The 9,474-nt window shown below is 49.4% G+C and overlaps 3 protein-coding genes across 4 annotated transcripts; 2 read left to right on the plus strand and 1 right to left on the minus strand.

Moving 5' to 3' along the window:
- The first annotated feature begins 129 nt into the window (after positions 1 to 129).
- On the plus strand, positions 130 to 3,104 carry TrAFT101_001693 (uncharacterized protein). 2 transcript variants are annotated; one of them, XM_066126394.1, is made up of 3 exons: positions 130 to 244; positions 321 to 852; positions 915 to 3,104. In XM_066126394.1, the coding sequence occupies exons 2-3, from the start codon at positions 323 to 325 to the stop codon at positions 2,989 to 2,991; spliced, it is 2,607 nt and encodes an 868-aa protein (XP_065982495.1). In that variant the 5' UTR covers positions 130 to 244; positions 321 to 322; the 3' UTR covers positions 2,992 to 3,104. The 2 variants fall into 2 exon arrangements, with proteins under 2 accessions (XP_065982495.1, XP_024762812.2); XM_024901793.2 differs by having other exon boundaries at positions 130 to 852.
- Positions 3,105 to 3,126: 22 nt separating this feature from the next.
- TrAFT101_001694 (uncharacterized protein) lies at positions 3,127 to 5,615 on the minus strand. Its single transcript, XM_066126395.1, has 9 exons — positions 5,473 to 5,615; positions 5,273 to 5,301; positions 4,963 to 5,124; positions 4,812 to 4,910; positions 4,514 to 4,755; positions 3,745 to 4,438; positions 3,588 to 3,676; positions 3,407 to 3,521; positions 3,127 to 3,318 (listed from the first exon to the last, which is right to left on the minus strand). The coding sequence occupies exons 1-9, from the start codon at positions 5,601 to 5,603 to the stop codon at positions 3,185 to 3,187; spliced, it is 1,695 nt and encodes a 564-aa protein (XP_065982496.1). The 5' UTR covers positions 5,604 to 5,615; the 3' UTR covers positions 3,127 to 3,184.
- A 959-nt stretch (positions 5,616 to 6,574) lies between these two features.
- On the plus strand, positions 6,575 to 9,233 carry TrAFT101_001695 (uncharacterized protein). Its single transcript, XM_024907778.2, has one exon. It carries the CDS (start codon positions 6,807 to 6,809, stop codon positions 8,910 to 8,912), a length of 2,106 nt encoding a protein of 701 aa, XP_024762814.1. The 5' UTR covers positions 6,575 to 6,806; the 3' UTR covers positions 8,913 to 9,233.
- Positions 9,234 to 9,474: the final 241 nt, after the last annotated feature.

Raw genomic sequence — 9,474 nt, forward strand, 5'->3', positions numbered from 1 at the left:
TGTCCGCTGTGCTAGCAATATGGAGGTGGCGGGGATTTGTTCCATGTCCACATGAAGCACCCTGAATGATGTTACGGCGTGGGGAGGTCATCCGAGATCGCCATCCTGGACTTGTTATGTGTAATAAAGTTCATTCTCTCGCCTTGGGTGCTGTAAAGTGGGATGGCGGTTCTCCAGACCAAACGACGACTGCTAATGTTCTTAATGCATTCAGACTAATATAAATGCACTTCCATCAACCTGGGTAGCATTCACCTCTTTATTAATGAACATACCACAAACGTATACAAGAGACTTACAAAATTGGTCTTCAGCTTCAGTCATGGCTACGTATCTACGGACCAATATACACGATGACTGGACCTTCAAGCAAGCAGACAAGCCAGATTCGGACTTTCGATCCGTTGCTCAGTTTCCAACTGTCATTCATCTCGATCTATTACACTACGGACTGATACCAGATCCGCCAAATGACAGAAACAGCGAGCTCATCCAATGGATTGGTGAGAAACAATGGCTCTATAAGACTTCATTCGCTTCGCCACAGCCACCGTCGGGCAGCGGCAGGATATCCCACACAATGGTCTTTGATGGCCTCGACACGTATGCCAAGATTCGTCTTAACGGAGAAGAGATAGCCAGCACAGCCAACATGTTTCTTCAATGTCGTGTAGATGTCACAGCTACATTGAAGCCAGCAGGTAGAGAAAACACCCTCGAGCTTCTCTTCGACTCTGCTTTCTTAGAGGGCAAACGGCTTGAAAAAGCGCAAGGCTACAAGAACTTGTTCTGGAATGGCGATTCGTGCCGTATGAATGTCCGCAAAATCGGATGCCATTTCGGATGGGATTGGTGAGACTGGTTGTGCTTGTATTTTGATTATACATTCACTGACTGACTGTCGTGGATTATAGGGCACCAACACTCTTAACTTGTGGCCCATGGAGGCCAATCTATCTTGAGTCCTTTGTCACTCGAATCGCTGATCTGAATATTGATATCGATGTTGCTGACTCGCTAGACTTTGCAACCGTAGCCATCATGCCAGAGCTGCAAGGTCTCAACAGCAATAATAACAAGTCGGTACAAGTCAACATCAGCGGCCCAGATGGGGAAGCCATTTTCGCCGGCAGTGGGAATAGCAGCGTATCCATCAAAGCCCCCAAACTATGGTATCCAGTAGGATATGGAAAGCAGCCGCTATACACGGTGACAGCCACTCTCGGTGACCAAAGAGTCATTCGCAAAGTCGGCATCCGCCACCTCCGTCTAATACAGCGACCCCTTGAAAACGGCGCTCCAGGAACAACATTCTTCTTCCAAGTAAACCAGATCCCCATATACTGCCGCGGTGCCAACTGGGTGCCCGGAGACACGTTCTTGCCGAGGATTAATGCGACTCGTTATCGCCAGTGGATCGAATTGGCACTCCACGGAAACCAGAATATGATTCGCGTCTGGGGCGGAGGGCTCTATGAAGATGATTCATTTTATGACATTTGCGACGAGCTTGGCATTCTCGTATGGCATGATTTCCAACTCGGATGCGGCGTATATCCCGTGTCAGACTTCATGACCAACACCATCCACGAGGAGGCCATCTATAACCTCAAACGACTGCGGCATCACCCTTCAATCGTCCTATGGTGCGGCAACAACGAGGACCACATGTTTGCAGAGCTGCACCATCTCGAGTACGACATCAACGACAAGAACCCAGACAACTGGCTGAAGACGAACTGGGCGGCCCGCTGGTACTACGACAAAATGCTCCCCGACATATGCGCGGAGCTCGTGCCTCGCGTGCCGTACCACAACTCGTCCCCCTGGGGAGGCTCATACAGCAACGACGCAACCGTTGGCGATATTCATTCGTGGAGGGTATGGATGGCCGACCAGCCACGCTACCCATATCAAGACTACGAAAAGCTCACCGGCCGCTTCGTGAGCGAGTTTGGCATGAAATCCGCTCCCGCCGTCCGCAGCGTCCGCCAGCTCATCAGCGATCCCGCAGAGAGGCATCCGCAATCACGCACGTTTGACAACTGGTTCTGCGCGCCGGAGGACCAGCGCACGCTGTCCATGTATCTGATTGACAACCAGAAACACAACCACGCCTCGTTGCCGGCATACGTATATGCCACTCAGCTCAACCAGGCCGAAGCAACCGACTACGCACTGAGGCCTTTCCGGCGCCTTTGGAAGGGCCCTGGGCAAGAAGAATGTGCCGGCAGTCTGATCTGGCAGCTCAACGACTGTTTCCCAGCAGCCAGCTGGTCTTTGGCCGACGCGTTCCTCCGTCCCAAGCTGGCTTACTTTGTTGCCAAGAGAGATTATGCACCCATCGTTGTTGGGTGCGCAAGGACAACGGTTGAAATACCCGCCGATGAGTTCACCCGAGTATTTGTAAAACGAGTCACCACGGCGGATGTCTGGGCTAGCAATTGCACAGTCTCTGAGGCAAAGTTGACCGTAACGATTGCCTTTTATTCCATCTTGGATGGCAAACTGCTGGCCTCCAAGTCCGACGAGGTGACACTGCCACCGAACCGCTCTACAGAGCTGCAAAAAATAAAGTTCGAGGAAGACGAATGGGGAGTCAAGCAAGAATCCATAATCGCCGCTACAAAGCTGACCAAGGACGGACATGTGCTGGCCCGTTATGTCAATTTCCCACAGCCACTGCGGCATCTCGATTTAACCGCTGCAGAGGTTACCGTCACCAAGAAAGATGTCAATGTCTCTGATAATTCGTTCAAGCTTGCTGTTTCAGTCAAGAATGGCGTGGCAAAGGGAGTAGAATTGATGATTGATACTCTGGACCCGGACGTTGCAGACAGCTATACCTTTAGTGATAATGCCTTAGATCTAGTTCCAGGAGATGAACAGATTGTAACTGTGACTGCTGTTGCTGATGCAAAGGTTGACATTGGCGAAGTTGGAGTGACAGAGCAACACTATGGCTCGGTAAGTCTAGAAGCGGAAGTTTAATGGCATTGTACGTCTTGGAGTTGCAACGGCGGTAGCTTGGATAGACGTGTATACAGATAAACTATAGATGACGAAGTTGTATTAGACTGAATTGATCCAGTTCAACCACAGAATCTTCATTAAGGAAGATAAACTTGATTTATGTGCATGTAAGCTCATTCTTCTACGAGATATGAGATAACAGCTCTGTCAGTCAGCCACCCTCCCTCCACATCTCCTCCAAACTTGAAACAGCTTGCGAGACATCCCATGTAGTCTCCTCTTTGATCCGATACAGTAGGTCCAGTAAATGCAACTGGCAATTACGATCTCTTAGTGGACGGCCGCCTGGTTTCTTCTCGTTTAGCAGTCCGTATTGCATACCATGGGGAGAACCTTTTATCTAGCAATTCAAAGTACATATGACTTTACTCACAGTATGCTAAAATATCTGCAGCATTTACCAGTGCCCCTGGATATCTACAGCCTTTATATAGAGTCAATCCACGGATGATTCCACAAATTCGAAGGCTATGTTCGACAGCTTCAGACTGCGAGTGAAGGTCAGGTTAAGAGTAACAAACAAACCAACAAACGACAAAAAGGTAAAAACCCACCGTGTTCTCACTAGAATCATTGAAATCCGTTTGTTGTTTACCTAGTATGAATATTACCTTGCAGAGATAATAGAACTGCATTGCCACAGCTAGCACACCAGAAAAATCAGGTCATCTAGCCCAACTCGAGAATATGCATTAGCCAACAGTAACTTACTATGCCAAATACATGTATAATAAATCGCGGGAATTGAATTATCATCAGTCACTATGGAAAGTGGACTAAATGAATTCGGCAGTCCCTGCTGCCAATCATCCACCAGCTTGATCAACATGTCTTGGTGCTCGATAGCTGATGTGGATACATCCGGGCCAAAGTAGTGGTTAATAACTCGTGCAGTGATCCAGATAATGTTGTTCGTCCAATCGTCATCCGAGTCTCCATTAAATACCACGTGGTATGTTCTATCTGATGTGTCGATGTTAGTCGGGCAGCAGCCACGCAGAGCAGTTAAGATCTCCTGGCGGACATATGTCCAGAATGCAGTGTGCTTGAGGCTCCCTGGGCCAAACTTATTTGCATTATGGCTGAAAAGGGATAATGATCCTCGTAAATGGCGTTGTAGATCAACTTCGGCATCATGGTCGCTGAGCATCTCGTGCATTCGTAGAATTACCGTCGATAGCGCCAATGCGCTCTCAGAGGCACATGCTAAGTCTTTCAATGCGGCTATCAGTCGGCGTACACAACTGTAGTGATATTCGTCTGCCACGAGTGGATTAAAATTAGCATCAGAGCGACTCAGATACCGCGCTGAGAATGCAAAAATTGCATCGAGCAGCATGGGGCATTTCATAGCCAGCTGAGGCACCGATGCCGAGAAGTGGTGCCTTGGATCATTCAATGCCAACTATACCCGTTCAATTTGATATTAGTTGCTTAAGAAACGTTCAAGGTAAAAGAAAGTTTCAGCAGAAGCACGTACCCATCCGCTCAGATGTTCAGTATAGAGAGTCAATAGGCGCGCTTGTTCTGGATCCCTCAAAGCTGCCCGGGGTTGTGGTAGATATATGGGTAGAGTTGAGTTTAGAGCTTCGATCAAGCTTCCAACAGGAGTGCTCGTCGTTTGGCTACACGAAGCGTCTTCAAATGGGAAGTGCGAAACTGGAGGCAGGGATATATAGAGCCCGTCAGGTTCGATTTCTGTTGCAACGGCTGGTTGATGATCTTTTTCATGTGAGTACAGTACAATCAAGTCCCGTTTTGACCCAGCTAGTTCTCACCTAAGGGGCTAGTTTGACTTGATATCGTATCGTTTCCTATTTTGGGAGGGCCTCGGCCGGCTTTTCGTGGCTTCATACGTACTTGATGAGCGAACCGCACTTTGATAGTCGGATTAGTAGGTAGCAGAGATTCCATTACTGCTATACTCACCAGAAGGCGGAATATCAACCCAGATATGATCTTCTGGAAAGACAAAATAATCACTTTTCTCCAATGAATTGCCATCGAAGCTGCTGTGGCGACGTTCTTGGGAAAAGAAGCATGATCGACCAGCCTTCTCGCAACGCTTACATTCCGGCCTTCGTTCATCGCCTTTGGCAGACATGATTAGCTCAGAATTTAAAAAAGAAAATTCAGCGGAAAGTAGGAGAGGATAACGCATTATAGAGAATCATGAGAAATCAGGCATGTCGTGACGGCTAAGCGTCAATGCTTGGGGGACTTCACAGTAATAGCTTACACTTGAGGTGACGTTTTCGGCACGTTAGACTGTCTCATATTTGGCCAGTTAATTATCGGTAAGATCCGCAAAGATAACATCAGTGATATAAAAGGGCTAGCGAGAATCTCCGCCGTTGGAAGTGGTGTGTTGAACTGAAAAGCCTTACCACCCTATTCGGTGTTAGTGAAACGCATGGCAATCACGATATATGCATTTACTTGCCTGTCTTTACGCGCCGCTGATTGGCCATAGAAGCCATTGTGTGCCCCAGTGAAACTGCGCTGCCACGGTATTGCTCACAACTGAACTGCCCGTTGGGCATCTCATCGTTTACTCGGTAGAGAGTCATGCGAGAGGAAATCAGGCATACTGGGCTGGATGGGGCAAAGTTGGAGACGCTCGATCTATGGGAAGACCCACGGAAACTTGTTCCCCGCGCGACTGCAGATTTGCGGAGATGAGCAGAGCCTTGCTCTAGCGCTGAAAAAGCCCCAGGAGTACTTTCCTACCTACATAGAGGCGCTATGTATTAGGAACTGCTAACCTTGGGGTTCGGATGCAGCTATATCGGCCTACCAATATACATGTACCTTACCTCAGTATGCAGATTTTCGGTATTCTGCATAAGAGCTGCTACACAACAAGTATTACCCAAGGTACATGGACGGGACATACGTGGCTCTACCGCTATGATGCCTACTATACGAATATAGATGCCGCAGGCTGTGCTGTCATAAATATTATTGATAGTAGGTACACGTATTTGAAACCATATGCTTGCATGCATTTACCCGTCTAGCGACATTTAGGCTTTCGGCTTGGTTGTGGAAACTTCAAGCTATAATGCAACTTCTAACCAGGGGTCTTATACGAGAAAATTCACTTTGTGAGACCCGTTTATCATGGAATATCAAGTTAGCTCTTTCAAGGCTATTACCCAAGCTGTACACATATTGTTGCAGCATACACGTATTTTCCATCCAGCAGGCCGTTTTCCAGATGTTGAAGTGCACATGAGGTTAGTTCAGAATAGCTCATGATAACAAGGCAATGAATTTAATACACCCAAGATTGGTGGCTTAAGAGAAGAAGCAAGCAAAATTCTCATCAGAGTGTTCCAGTCAAAACTGATTATGGAGAGAAGAAGTCTCGTCCACGCAGCTCCACATTGCCATATAGGGTAGATTTGATACGGGCGAGTCGCCCATTAGCGGCAGACATCGTGTTGTCTAGACACGAGAGATGTGGAGAGACGAGGAGGATCCCTGTAGGGGCAGCGCTGCAGCACGACCTGCATCGTCCGTTATAGCCTGGCCAGCTCCCAAAGGAACCCAAACAAGCCTCTAAACCAATCACCGCGCAGCCGTCATCTCGCCTCACGCTCACTTTTGTCCTACGGCCTCGAGGGCCTGCGTCTCTGGCGCAAGGTTGCTCTGTGAGCATTTAAATCAGCCCGTCAGTCCCTTTGCGCAGGCGTCAGCGGAAAGGCACATGTCGTTTCAAAAATAACAAGCAAAAAGCCATCGCCATCATCACCAGTAAACAATAAACAATGCGAGAGCCGCCGCCTGAAGACGACTGGTCCTCCTCTGGCAGCGAGTCGCCGCCACCAAGACCAGCTCCGGCTCCAGCACCGCCGCAGCATCAGCATCAGCAGCAGCATCAGCCGCAGCATCGTGCGCAGGCGCCGCCGACAGCGAGGCGCCAAAGCATCGCCAACCGCTTGCTGGGGGCGGTCCAACAGGTTCGCAAGGACAACAGAGAAAAGGCCAAGAATGAGCCTCAGCCAGCGCCTGCCAAGCGGCGCGCGTCCGTCGCCGCCGACAAATCCTCCCCCATGAGTCGCATCCGCACGTGGCTGGACAACTGCAACGACCAGCACGACTACCACTGCTGCGCCGATGACGAGGATCTGGACGCAAACACCTTCCACCCCGTCTATCTCGTCGACTCGGTTGAGCGCTGCTTGGTCAAGGCGAAGCCGAGGGATCGCTATCTTGCTCTGAGCTACGTCTGGGCGCCGCTGGGCCAACGCCGCGGAGGCCCCAGCGAGGTGGTTCAGCTGCTCAGATCCAACATCGAGGAGTATCAGTCGGTGCTCCCAGAAGTGGAAATCCCTGAAACGATTCTCGATGCCATGTACCTGGCACGGAAACTGGGCTTGCGCTACCTGTGGGTCGATCAGCTGTGCGTCGTTCAAGATGATGATGTCGACAAGGACAACCATGTGCGACACATGCCCTACATCTTTGCAAATGCCTATCTTACCATCGTGGCGGCGCATGGCGATCTGTACACCGGCCTTCTACCCATTAGCCCGCGGCGACATGCTCGCGAGGCTCGTGAAGCCAAGCCTGGCGGTAGCAACAAGGACCACAGCGAGTTGCTTCGGCAGTCCAAATGGAACACACGTGGATGGACGCTTCAAGAGCTTCTCTATTCGCGGCGAGTCGTGTTTTTCTTTCAGGAGACTGTAACATGGGAATGTCATTGCGGCCTCTGGCAGAAGAACTCCACAAACATCATACCTAAATTGCGAGGGAACAACAATCGACAAGACTGTATTAATCGCGTTTCTGAGCCCATACTTGGATTTCAGCATGCTCCATGGCCTGACTTGGACGAGTACGCTCGTATAGCAGCCGATTATAGCGCGAGAAGGGTGACGTACGTTGAAGACACTCTAAGAGCATTTTCAGGCATCACTTCCATGTTGTCCCGTACATTTTCGGATGGATTCATGTTCGGAATGCCGCTCATGTTTCTCGATATAGCTCTACTCTGGAGACCGCAGGCATCCATACGACGCAGGGCGCCACCACGAGCTCCTTTCTTCCCATCATGGTCCTGGATGGGATGGTGGTTTGATGGTGTACCGGTCGACTTAATATTGTGGAAAGCTGCGGCTGACTATGTTGAAGAGACGAGTCCAACAAAAGTAGGGCCAAACTCTAAGCGCTTTCAGTCCTTGCAGACTTTTAGAATCAAGAGTACTGTCACCTGGAACCTTACAGACAGGGCTTCCACAGTTCCTGTGGCTAACACAGGACTGCGATACCGAGAACTACGGTCTCGCAAAAATGCTGGTGCGCAGCTACCCCGTGGTTGGTCCAAGAGCGGATCCTCTTTCAAGCATGATAGTGACAGGGGAACGCTCTTCAAATATCCTGTGCCGGTCGTCGATCCTCCCAAAGATGGATTGAACGCGCCAACACTCGCTGAACAGACTTTCCCCGGACCGCTCTTGTCTTTCAAAACGGTCGCTGGGTTTTTCGACGTCGATCTCGCCGATACCATGGCGCCCAAGGATAATTCAAATCCTCACATCGCCATTGGAAACATCTGGGGCAAGTCCGGCAAATGGATTGGCGAGTTTCGAGCTCACGATTCGTGGCTGGGCGTGCAGACATCCAATTACGAAGGAGGTGAAAAGCTTGAATTCATTGCCATAAGCACAGGAATGGAGCGCAAGGGCTCATTTATCTTTACACCGGAAAGATTCGAGGAGAATAAAGATCCGGACGGCATACTGGACTTTGTGAATGTGCTCTGGATTGAGAGGATCGGCACTGTTGCCTACCGACGAGGAATCGGCCACATTTTGCTCAAAGCCTGGAATGCACAAGCACGAGATCAAGTGGATATTGTTCTCGGATGAGGGTTTCCTGAGAGTTGCCTTGATATAGCTAGCGAGGTATATGTCGAGCGTGGGCGTTTGGGGGGAGGGGTCTTAGTCTCGAGTCTATTACGGCGGCGGCAATGATTGTTACATGATCTGTGGCTTAATATCTGTACTTAATGTTGTGCACATGCTAATGATTTTTTTGTTAATTACTCAGGAATGTACTTCTGGGGAGACGGTTTGTGGTTAGCAGGCGGGCAGGCAGTTTGTACACGATTGTGTTTAGTGCGATGATATCTGAATAACATACTATATATTCCTCTTCCATAGTACCTATATGCATCTATAGAGTCCTTCCAGCCGATGTGATGGCATGGCATAGGCGGGACCTTTGCTTTGTGGCTGAGATGCTTTGATTTCGACGTCTCAGGGCTTTGTATGATAATAGTAACAGTATCGTTCGTTTGGGGCACTTTTTACACATGGTGTTGCGTGCCAAAAGTTGAGATATTGACGATGCACGACAAGCCTGCATCGCATTGAGTGTCCATCACGTGGACGGCTGGAGTCTTGGGCCTTCAATACAGAATACTTACAT

Source organism: Trichoderma asperellum, chromosome 1 (assembly GCF_020647865.1).
Source record: "Trichoderma asperellum chromosome 1, complete sequence".
NCBI lineage: Eukaryota > Fungi > Ascomycota > Sordariomycetes > Hypocreales > Hypocreaceae > Trichoderma > Trichoderma asperellum.

Coding starts and splice junctions, on each gene's coding strand:
- TrAFT101_001693 (XM_024901793.2), top strand. CDS start 266: ATGAACATACCACAAACGTATACAAGAGACTTACAAAATTGGTCTTCA. Junction 853..914: donor TGCCATTTCGGATGGGATTG/GTGAGACTGGTT, acceptor CGTGGATTATAG/GGCACCAACACTCTTAACTT.
- TrAFT101_001694 (XM_066126395.1), bottom strand. CDS start 5,603: ATGACTCTCTACCGAGTAAACGATGAGATGCCCAACGGGCAGTTCAGT. Junction 5,302..5,472: donor CGGCGCGTAAAGACAGGCAA/GTAAATGCATAT, acceptor AATATGAGACAG/TCTAACGTGCCGAAAACGTC. Junction 3,677..3,744: donor TTATACATGTATTTGGCATA/GTAAGTTACTGT, acceptor CTGGTGTGCTAG/CTGTGGCAATGCAGTTCTAT.
- TrAFT101_001695 (XM_024907778.2), top strand. CDS start 6,807: ATGCGAGAGCCGCCGCCTGAAGACGACTGGTCCTCCTCTGGCAGCGAG.